At 43.9% G+C, this 12,000-nt stretch overlaps 1 protein-coding gene across 6 annotated transcripts in view; it reads left to right on the top strand.

The window, feature by feature from the left end:
• The first annotated feature begins 1,849 nt into the window (after positions 1-1,849).
• Positions 1,850-12,000, top strand: part of CDK19 (cyclin dependent kinase 19) — a 1,825,462-nt gene continuing 1,815,311 nt past the window's right edge. For 4 of the 6 annotated variants that reach the window (XM_069607768.1, XM_069607765.1, XM_069607766.1 and 1 more), the window contains exon 1: positions 1,850-2,194. In XM_069607768.1, coding sequence (XP_069463869.1) covers positions 2,067-2,194 — 128 coding nt within the window. In that variant the 5' untranslated portion in view covers positions 1,850-2,066. The remainder of the gene's footprint in view (positions 2,195-12,000) is intronic. The other 2 variants (XM_069607769.1, XM_069607767.1) reach the window with 1 other exon arrangement.

The raw sequence follows: 12,000 nt of genomic DNA, 5'->3' as shown, positions 1-12,000 counted from the left end.
CATGTGATGTATGACATATGCCGGGTGGTATGAGGGAAGGGGGGGGAGTGAGGGGCCAGGTCATGCAGGAGGGGGGGAGGTCAAGGCACTGGGGTGCCCACGCTATGGGTTCTGGCTGCCTTGTCGATTCCCGGGCCTGTGGAGCTGATGTATATGTCCCCTTTGGTTAGTCGTCTGTCCAGGGTATTGAAGAGGACCCAGTTCACCAGGGTAGAGCAGGTTTTGGTGGCCCCATACTAGGTGTGCAGAGCTCGTTTCCCCACTTTGTCCAAATGGCAGTGGGCCCAATCCATCTGCCATCAATTCTGACTGTAGACCAGATGCCTCACAACTGGCGTTGGGCAGTTTGGTGCGTGATATGGAGGGGTTGAAGTATCAGCGTTTTCCTCCATTTCTTTAGTGGTCCTGAAGCCAAAAAAGCCTTCAAAGCTGTCCTCTCCATGGGACGTTACCAATGGTGTTGAGGGTCTGTAGGGCCCTCTGTTTCAGTCATTGAATTTTGCCGATTTGAGATTTACCACGAAGGCTGTCTTTTTAACCACTATTGTGTCAGTTCAAAGAATTGTTGAACTGATGGCCCTCGTGTGTACTCCCCTTTTATGTTCAGCTTCCCCAGTGGCCAATCTCTTGAGGTGCAATGCAAAGGTCTGCCCAAAAGTGGAGTCCCCATTTCATTTGTCCTTTATTCCTTCTCTTCCTGTGGATATGCCCGAGGATGCCCAGGGTCTACTGAAGCGTTTGGATGTGGGAGTTTCTGTTGCAGTACATAGAGAGTAGCACTTCCTTTAGGACTTCAAACAGTGTGTTATTTGGGGGTGGGAGGCACAAGGGACATACAGCTTCTCTGCTGTCCATTAGCCGATTGATCAAGTACACCATTGTGTTGGCATACAGTCAGGCCGGGACTCGTTTTATTTCTGTTAAAGTGCTTGGCAGATCTACTAGGGAAGTGGTCATAATGGATTTATACAGGGCGGCTACGTATGACTCAATCAATAACGTTGCAAACCATGATTGCTTGGTTTTCCGTGGAAGGGCGTATTCTAGTTTTGCTTCTGGGGTCTTGTGGTCTATCAATCTTTGATGCGACTGTTCTGACAATTTGTGAAGGGTATACTGGGTGTTGCAGTTCTCTCTGTTTTCTGAACGGGCAGTCTGGTCTTGGGGAAACTTCATAGATGTCAGGACTGGGACGAGGAAGTGGGCGGTAATGTTCGTATTACTAGTTAGTAATCCGAGTATCAATTGTCCTTCCACATCATACACAGTCAGCAGAGGTCCCACTTTGCTGTGGGGAGCTAATAGGTGTTAGTTGAACCAGCAATAAAGGTCACGGTTTCCTTTTCCTTGTGACCACCCCAGTCGCACGCAAGTTAAAGCAATACAATACATAAATTTGTGAGGTATCCAACATCACCCATCATGGTTTCAGGTGGCTTTTTGCATATAGCCACGTTGCAATTAATATCCTTTACTCGTTTTTTGGCGTATGCATTTTCTTGGCGTACGTCTAATGTCTACAGATGTCTTCGCAATTATGAAATTGCTCTAAAATATATATATACCTGAACGCTGAGAAACATACACCTATGATAAATTAGCACGACCGTTATGTCCTAACGTATGCTTACTATTTCTTCAAATCCCGTCAGCATGCCCGTTTAAAAATAAACACAGAACTGCCGGGGGAGTCCACCTCATCCCTCAGCATCACAGTAAAGATCAACACTCCAGGGAACTCCACGGCGGCCGCGCAGCACACCGGGGCATGTAGTTCCGTGTATTTGTGGCAGCCAGCAGCGACTCCTGTAGTCAGTCATGTTTTGGACTTCAAGCCCCAGGAGCCCAGGCTGACAGCGATGATTTACCGAGGCAGCAGGCAAGTGGACCAAAAGGAAAACCAAAACAAGGAAATCATGGGGGCTGAGTGGCGCCCCGTCTGCTGACAGCGGCTATAACAACAGGCAGGGGGGAAAGCCCCTCCTCCAAACTTCCAGGCTGGACGTCTAATGTCATAAAACGAATTATAATAAAACAACAACAAAAGGAAGGCGGGCTCGGGGGGCATGGACCACGACTTCAAGGAGAAGCTGGCGGCGGAGCGAGAGCGGGTGGAAGACCAGTTTGAATATGAAGGCTGCAAAGTGGGTCGAGGAACCTACGGGCACGTGTACAAAGCAAAGCGAAAGGATGGGTAAGAGCAGTAGAAGGAGCCGGGAAGGGTATGCACCTGTTCTGTGGGGGCGTGAACAGGGGGGAGGTTGCAAGTTCCTGTCACCACGTTAACGGCACCCTCCAGGTTTTCTTGGCAAGCAAGCTAAGCCCTTTAGTTCTGTGAGGTGAACAAATGTCTAAAGCGGGCCGTTGCGTATGTAGCCATGCAAGCATTCGCCCAAATACATTTAGGTCGTGATTTGGTTTTATGCATGGCATTTGCGGTGCACCAGTTTGAACATTTATATCGGCCTTTTTCTGTGCCTTTTTGAAAACACATTTACAATCAAATGCTCAACTTTCGAAATGTATTCTTGGTTCTTACGTGACTGTCGTTCAGACTGTTTTTTGACCTCTTGTAGCCCTCATGCTTCGTTAAAGGTAATGCTTCAGCCCAAACAATTTTAATTATAAATTTAAAGCTGCGCCAACACGTTGACGTCACGTGCCCTCAATAAAACGTCCACGAATGTCCAAAGCCACTGTACATCTCTGAGTACTTATGAACCGTATTAATTGAAAATGTTTTTCAAGTTGGTCCAATAGCGCCACCTATATAAACTTTGATTTTTGCAGACTCGGGACCCCCTGCCCTGCTTCCCACCCCCCAGAGATCATGTCCATTGGCGGTGAAGCTGCTCTTATTGCTTTGGCAAGTGTGGGATTCAGGCAGTGGTGCTCGCCGAGTTCTGTTTATGTTGTGCTGAGAGAGGCCGCCCCTGCAGGAAGATCCCAGCCCTCCCACTGCAAGTAAAATCATTTGTCGACCAACAGCCTCCTCCCATGTACCTCCCCTTTCAGCAGCTGCTGACACTGGAGGGCTGGAGATTTCTCACCCAATAGGAAGCCTTTAACCTTTTTGTAGAACATTTGTTTTCGTTTGGGGAGGGACAACCCATGCCGCCGCGCGGCCGCGGATGTATACACTAGTACCAAGCAAACGGCCAGGGTCGGTATAGGACAGAAAGAAGAACAGAATAAGCTCGGGTTGCAAAAAAAGTGGCCTAATAAAAAAAAAACTGCTCTCATTTGTGAATCCCAGCAATTCGTAACGCATTGAGAATATGTCAGAGGAATGTTACAGTGTACATTTGGGCTTTTTGGTTTGATGGGGATCGGGCGGCGGCAGAAAAGTCAGGGTCTCAAATCCCTTTGTTCCTTGTACCTATGTTAACAGCCACCTACAGTCGTAGCATATCATATTTTGTGAGAGGCCCCAGCCTCGTTTGGGCCTCCTAGGGATCTATGGCATAGATGCCAACTTTTCGCAGTTGGCTCTAGTGTCATTCATGCCTGCTCACCCCTCCAAACACGTGCATAATTTGTATAGCTCTGCCCGCCTCATTAAAAGGCAAAATGCGCTGTGGTCACAAGTCCATTAGAATTACAAACAAGCACAGTTGACTTTTATTTACATTTTTGTAATGCTGCATATTAGCATAGATGTTATGTTATGTTAAAGGTACTAATATAGCCCCAGGCGCTCTGGCGGATTTGTAAATTGGGAGGCAGGCGGGTAGGGTTAGTCAGGAGGCGGGAGTAGGAGAGTGGGAGAGGTGGTGTGCTGTTGGCAGCTTCAGCTCGGTATACACCGAGTGCTGGGCTTTGGTGCAAGTATTGGATCAGGCGAGATCTCATGTGCTGTAGATATATTGCTGATGCGGTGTGGTAAAGTGCGTGCGGATTGCTGGGAGAGAATTGGTTGTGTGAGTTTTGTGTGGGTTGAGGATGCAGAAAATTGAGGGTTGGGATTAGTGGGGTCTGTATCCTGATTCAGGTACTTCTGGTTCCGTTTGAAATGTATCCCAGTGCACAGGGTTGTTGCTGTTTCCTTATGGGCCATCTCTTTGTGGTGCTGCTGCATACTCTAAGAGTACGTTCGTCACTACGTTGAGTAACTTACAATTACTCTTACGTCCTTTCCCCTTTCCTCCATACTGCATCCACGATAACAACTGAGTGTAGCCGCAGGGTGGAGAGGAGACCCTACTTAAGCAAACAGGTTTCTAATAACTGCCTGTCCCAAAGCCACGTCTGATCTAAAACTAGCATCCAAACAGTAGTGCTTGCAGAAAGCCAAAGGGGTGGCCCATGTGGCTGCCTTGGCTGTGACTTGCCAGGGGACTTGCCGCTGGAAAGCGATGGCCGTTGCCTTGGCTCGGACCGGGTGGGCATGCATGTTGTCCGGCAGTGGCTTATGCTGTCCCTCGTAAGCTTCTTTGATGGCCGAGACCATGCAATGGGATATGGAGGCCTTAGAGGTCTGATACCCAGGACTTGATCCGCCGAAGGTGACCAAAAGTGCATCTGACTTGCGCAACACGTTGGTCCTGTCCAAGTAGAATTTCAGGGCACGTCTGACATCAAGGCAGTGCAGAACTCTGTGCTTCGTCTTTGGGCTCAGAAAAAAACATAGGTAGCACTATTTCTTCGTTCAGATGGAATGCAGAAGGCACCTTGGGCAAGAATGCTGGATGTGTCCGCAGGTCTACTTTATCCTTGTGAAACGTAGTATATGGCTCTGCGGCAACCAGCACCTGGATTTAGCTGATTCTGCGAGCCGAGGTGAGGCTGACTAGCAAAGCCGTCTTAATGGTGACCAGCCTGATGTCTGCCGACGCCATTGGTTCAAATGGTTTGTGTGCCAGGGCACGCAGAACTATGTTGAGGTCCCACATAGGGTGTGGCCTCTTGAAGGGCGGGTAGAGTCTGGCGAGACCCGTCAAATGTTTCCTCACAATCAGGTTGGAAGAGGTAAATATCTCTTCCTCCGAGTTTCTATAAGCCCCAATGGCTGCCAAGTAAGTGCAGCAAGTGTCCACCTGCACGCCTGAGTGAGCGAGGTGCACAGAGACTGAGAGCACGTCGTCAAAAGTGCATGGAAGGGGGTTGATGTCTTTAGAGTCTGCCCAGTGGCAAAACCTGGTCCACTTGCTCTTATACTGGGCCCTGGAAGACTTGCTCCTGGCGCCCTGTATGATATCTAGAATAGCCTGGGAAAGGATGAGGTGACCTAGCATGACCTGTTCAGGAACCACAATGTGAGGGCTAGCTTCTGTGGCGCAGGGTGGATGACCCTGCCCCCCATCTGCGCCAGAAGATGAGCTAGGCCCGTCGGGAGGTGAATGAGCGGCCTCTTCGAGAGATTGAACCGCTCTGTGTATTTGCCCTAAAAGATGTGCCAATTAGTTGCGATTAGTTTAACAGACAAGTACTTCATCTTATTTGCATCACTCAGCTAAAGTGTGCTCTGGCTTCTACTTTTGAATTACCCGTTAATAGGTAATTAAACGTGATTGATTGAACTGGGAGTGTTTTTATAAATGTTTTACGTTTATAGCAGCACCCAGGACTCTTGGGTATCACAGCGCTAGTTACATTAAGTGTGAGGTGAACAGGTGATAATGGAATGTCGAATCAAATAGTTACAGGTAGCTTAGATGCAAACTCAGTGCATGGCTGGTAGATGAGGAGGCAAAATTGGAGTGGTGCACACATTGGGGACGCCTCAACTCATGGTGCGAGTGGTTACATCAAGTAAGCAGGTACAAGTAGGTAAAATGCAACATTGGAACGCCTCTCCTCATGGTGCGGGGGGGGGCTACATCAAGTATGCAGGTACAGGTCCTGACCCGTTGGTCAAACCAGCGGGTCAGTTGACAGCACTCCTATGGTATCCCACCTGTTTTCAACATATATAAAACAGTCAAGTGAACCCTTTATGTTGTCCTACACCAGTCATTACATTTTTTAGCTAACCGTTCGTTGCCTTCTGAGATATGTTTATCATGATAGACAGCCTGTGATAGATGTATTTAAAAAAAAATGTGTTGAATTTAATCAACCTTTCAAACATGGATACAAACTTACATAAATAAAATAACTCAAATCATTACAGTGACATTATTAATCAAGATGGATATAAAATTCATGTTAAAAACAAAAGATAAAAGGAAGTTTAACTAATAACAGAGACTTAAGAATCTATAGCATTTTCAACTCTCATACTCCTATTCTAATCTAGTTCTAAGCTTTACAAGAAGTTAACTGCAGCTATCTGTATGGGCAAAGATGAACAATCTAAAATCCGGGCCCAACATATGTGTGAATCCAGACTACCGAGATATTGACAATGTCTGGCAAAATGAATTTGTTTAAGAGCTTTTAGTTCTATACATTGGGTGATTAAATGTTCTAAAGTTTATTTCACACCTATACAATGACAGAATCGACAAATATTGAATTGAGATTGTAAAAGTCTTAATCAAGACATCCCTAGTATGCCAAAGATTATAGCGCATGCGTAATATTGCAGACCTAAGAATTGTGGATGGAGCTCTCACCAAATACATAGGCATTACACGCGGTTTTTTAGGTGGAAATCTGTAAACATTCCCATAAACATATTGCATACATAATTCACGAGTTCTGATCCAATCTGCATTATACAATAGTTTTTTGGCTTTATCAGGATTAGTAACTAACATCTCAATAGAGATGTCCGAATTCGCCAAAATTTGAATAACAGCATTTATCCATGCATTCATAAAACTGTGTTTCGTTGAAAACTTATATACGGACAGAGTGCTCAAGATATTATCCACGTTAGTTGATATCAAACATTTCCTGAATAGGGCACACAACTTCCAATTGTATAAGGCCTGGAGGGATACCAGTCCCAACTCATATCTAAGCCATGAATGCGGCACACAGACAGGAACATGCATAATTTGTCTCCAGAATCTTGCTTCGCATTTATCAAATTGAAAATGTATTTTAGTTGGGAGAGTCTCTAACCCATATAATAGGGCAGGAACTGCTTTGTGAACCCAGTAAAACCATGCTGGCTTTATGGAAAATGTACAATAATTGTACATAATCAGTTTGGTTTGGGATATTGCTGTATTCAATTTCTTCTCTGCATGTTCAAGTTGGCTATTTATATGGATATAGCCCTCAAATAAAATGCCCAAATAGGTATACTGTGTGAGCACTTTTAAGGGGATCTGATTAATAGACCACATAAACTTTTTAGGGCCAGTCCTAAAAGGAGCATACTGAACAATTTGAGTTTTTGCAGTGTTCACTCTTAATTCATTAATATGAATATAAGATTGAAAACCTGACAACAGTTTTTGAAGATCTGAATGAGTTTTGGAGACCAAAACAAGGTCATCTGCATAGAACAAAGCTTTGATTATATGGCCATTAAGCTTAGGGGAATCCAAACTCCCTGTGTCAAAAATATGTCTAATGTCATGGATAAAATAGTTAAAAATAGACAAAGCCAATAAACAGCCTTGTTTAAGACCACAAGCTGTTTGTATAGGGGCAGATAGAGAACCATCCAAAGATACACGCACACGAACAGAAGTGCCTGAGTGTAAATCTTATATAATGTCGTAGAGAGTTGGTGGACAGTGATCTCTTTTCAATTTCTCCAATAATAATACGCGAGAAATAGAATCAAATGCACAATGCAAGTCAACAAAGGCAAAAAAACTGCTTGCTTTGTTGCTTGACACTATGCTTTGATGGCGTATAGGCATAGTAGGTTGATGTGGGTACCCATGCCTGGCACAAATCCTGTCTGATAAGGATCTCAGATTATTGGTCAGTGTCCATGCGTTGAATTCTTGTAAGACCAATTTAGTAAAAATCTTGCCAGGGGTATCAAGCAAGGCGATGAGCCGATAATTCTGAGGTAGTAGGCGGTCCCCCTTCTTGAAGATAGTTATAATCACAGAAGTCTTCCAAGAAGAGGGAACAGAACGTGTCGCTACCACCAATAGAAAGATTTGATTCAAGATTCGAGCCAATTCACCAGCATTAGTTTTAACTTGCATGCCTAATTACGTCTTCAGTAATTTCTGGAGAAAAAACTAAAGACCATTGTGTGGTAGAGTGTGAGCAATGCTGCAATTTTCAAATTGTGTATCAGCATATATATTGGAGAAATAAGTGGTCCATTCTTGCTCATTTACCGCTCTAAGTTGTGCATCTGCCTGGAGTTTATAAGGTTGATTATTAAGCAACTGCCAAATCTCAGCTGAAGTTTTACTCACTATGGCCCTATGCATGTGTTCACTATCATTTTGAAACATTAGATGTTTTCTGCTATTCAGCCAATTCTTATACCGTCATTTTGCATTTTTTAGTTCTTCCCAACAAGACGCATTTCGTGTTGTCAAAATGGTTCTTCTTAATTTCCTATATGCTGCCCTTTTGATTTGGTTGTCATGATCAAATGCATGCTTTCGCTTAAACCGATTCCGCTCTGGAAAGCTAATTGTGTTAGTAAATTGTGACAGGAGGTCTGTATATTGTAGTGGCCACATTGATTCAGCATTGTTCTCGACTCTGAGCCTAAAAGCTACTAGTTTTGCATCAGCCCATCTCACTCTATTCCTAGCAAAATTAATAGTTAGGATATCTTTTAATGTAGGCCTTGCCGGGTGGGGGAGATGCCAAGATATTGTTAGGGATAGTAACTTATGATCACTGTGTGACTGTTGAAGAATATCCAGATTCTGTATCTTTGAGAAGAGAAGCTGGCCTACATATATATAATCAATGGTGCTTGAGGTGGAATTTCGAAACCAGGTTACTTGAGCAGGAATGTCCTCTGAGACTGCAACATTTACCATGTGAAACTGTCTATCATCCATAAACGACATCCATGTGCGCACTATCTTAGCGTCTCGTGCAGGATGAATGCAGTCTAAATTCAAATCACCCAATTTTGTAGTGTAGGTGATGTATGCAGTGATACCTATCATGTGTAGTATTCTTGATAGTGCTGTGTAGGATGCCTCATCAGACATCCCGGCAGGATTTCGATAACAATTCACTAAAGCTATTGTGTGATCTAAATATGAAATACAGACTAATTGAAGATTTGCACTTTCTGCAGCCCAAACTGAAATAGAGACAGGCCCAGTTTCACATTCACAGCGACGAACAAGCCAGAAGACGGCCTGCCTTTGGTTGGTAAAGCTGGTAGTAGTGTTCTGTCGTAGCCATCCCACACATGAATAGTGGTAAGACAAGTTTCTTGTAAAGCTAGGATATGGTAGGTTTTATCGAGGTTTGTGAAAGAGGATTGTAAATGCGATTGACCTCTCCTATTCCAGCTCGCAATAAGGAGATCTGTTGGGGACAGTGGTGTTGATGGTTACTTCCCAACCATCAAATCACTTTCAGCCCCCACTGTGTCACCTATACGAGAGCTCTGATAGATCTTTGGCTTGCCAAAAGTCAATGATGTCTTAGATGAAACTTGCTCCGGGTCTTGTGCAAGTAAAAAACCCATTTTCGAAAAGTTTCATCCTAGTTTGCCAAATAAGATTTGCAACTACACCTGACGGAAGCCAGGTTCTTACTACTGAAAAGAGGGTTTTCAGAAATAAATTCTGTTCGTTCTATGTCTCGTGAAACAACATCATGAAGTTTGGGCACATCACCTAAAATATTAAGAACACTACTCCTATTCTGCACATAAGATGAAAAATTCCCTTCTCGACATTTGAGTATAAAGGTATGAGAACTCGAATTCTTAGGTTGTAATGGGAGGGGGCAAAGGGAACGTTAACATGCATTAGACGTGTCATTAATATGTGATTTTGCTAGATGAGTCCCATCAAAATTAGTCATTGCTTCATTTCTAGAAGTAGCTGATTGCACATGTAAGCTTGATTGAGTAGAATCAGTACAGCCACCTTGAGTTTTTGAAAGACTCAGTATACTTAGGTGAGTCAAGTTAGATGAGGGAGGTACGACTACTGATTAATGTGTTGATAAATATGTCTCTATCATTTGGTTTATAGTAGCTACTGCTTCCTGCGATTGCTCAGAATGCGTAGATGATGGTGCAGCCAAAGGGAGATGAGGCATACATGTTTGTTTAACTGCAGGCTTAGGCCTTAGGCTCCCTGTTTGAGCTTCATCTTGAGCAATAATTTGCACGAGTTGACTCAATGGCGAGTAAACTAGAGATTAGGCAGGGATGTTGGAGGTAGAGGTATCTGTTTTACTGGTGTCACTACCCAAAATATTTTGGTTAGATTGATTCAGGCTAGAGTTAGATCGATTCTCCTCACCGTTAGCAACCATGTTCTGTTCAGATGAGAGTGGGACCGTTCCACCAATGGATCTGAAAAACGTATTAAGTGTGTTCGTAACACCAATAGAGCTTGGCATGTTTTTAGATTTTTTTTGGTCTACGAAATATGCCTTTCACTTGTCGGCGTGTAGGGCGTCTCTCGTGAGAAATGCCAGCTGCTTGCTTGAGATTCGGTAATGTCAAATTATTTACGCCAGTTTTCTCAACCGGCAGCATTTGTTCTATAGAAAGGTCAATCACTGATTTATCTTTAATCAGTTATATGTCTTCTCCTGTAACAACAGCCTGTTGTGATGTCACTTGCAATACTGAGATATCGAAAGGGCGAATGATGTGTGTGAAGATTGGAAGTGAAGGAACCGGTGCAGCAGCTGTAGTTGGAATAATTGGTAAACCGGAATTAATCATTACGTCATTCAGATTGCTAGCGGCCATCACAGAAGGCGGGGGAACTAATCCCTGGGTTTGACCAAGCGAATTATGATCTAGGAGGTTTTTGCGAATGTCATTAACCCACAGTACTATCTGTTCAAGCTGGGCTGCTTGTTTTGCAATTCTTATGTCCAAAGATTTAAATAAGGTCATAACCGTAGTATTGATGGCAGTAAGAGCTACTTCCATAGCATTAGATTTAGGCATCAAGGACTCTTGATGGTCATGTCTAGGTATGCGAGGAGTAGGCAACACAAAAGAAGACACACTAGAACGATCATGAGAAATTGTAGAATTAAGTACTTCAGAAATTTCTTTACATGATATGCTCTTGTCCATAATGGAAATTGGGGACTCACATTGGCTTGCATAAATAGAGATGGCAGTGCTGTCTCCACTATAGTTTATACTCGGAATTGGCGATGAGAGAATTGGGGTATCATTGACGTTATTAGAATTTTTCAGATTCCCCGATTCTAATAAAGTAAGATCTGATATCACACAGGGGTTAAGGTGCTCGTTCGATGATGGCCTTTGGCGAGCAGTGATGGCCTTAGATGGAGTATGCATTAGTGTGTGAAGTTCTTTTGCATAGGACACACAGTAGTTGGGAAAGTTAGACGACATGGTCGTTGCAAAATAATATGAGCTATGAGAGGAAAGTCGGTTTGTGCCACTTGATTAGGCATAACTGACTTTAGTGTGTATAAAGGAAAAACCATTCAGCAAGCTGATGTACAGTCAAATCAATAAATACCAGATGATTATAAGTCAGAAAAGCTCAAAAAGCTCTACAACAGCCACCGACAGCCGTTATGCGACGAAGCGGCAAAGCAGTACTTGAGTGTACTTGTCCGCGTGCGCTGTGCGTGGGGGAGCACGTTCTATAAAGGCTAAACCAATCCACACAAGTCCAAGGCGGTGCTTAATGAGTGCCAATCAAATGATGACTGCAACAAAGTGAGAAAATGGTTGTGAGTTCAGCAAAATCAACAGAGTTCCACCACCAAGATTCAGTGTGGTGTGACTGGCTGACAAAAAGTAGTTGATCACTTCACCTTGGATACAGAAGAAACAGTTGGGTTTTTCTAGCAAAGTGAGGAACATCCAAAATTCAGCGGCAAAGCGGTACTTGAGTGTACTTACCCGTGTGCGCGCACAAGCACTTTTTATAGAGGCTAAACCAATCCACACAAGTCTAAGGCGGTGCTTAATTAGTGCCAATCAAATGA

This window comes from Ambystoma mexicanum, chromosome 4q (assembly GCF_040938575.1).
Source record: "Ambystoma mexicanum isolate Mex_15411 chromosome 4q, UKY_AmexF1_1, whole genome shotgun sequence".
In the NCBI taxonomy this organism is placed as follows: domain Eukaryota; kingdom Metazoa; phylum Chordata; class Amphibia; order Caudata; family Ambystomatidae; genus Ambystoma; species Ambystoma mexicanum.
Note: the sequence above shows the minus strand (reverse complement) of the source record. Positions and strands in the feature narration are given on the sequence as shown.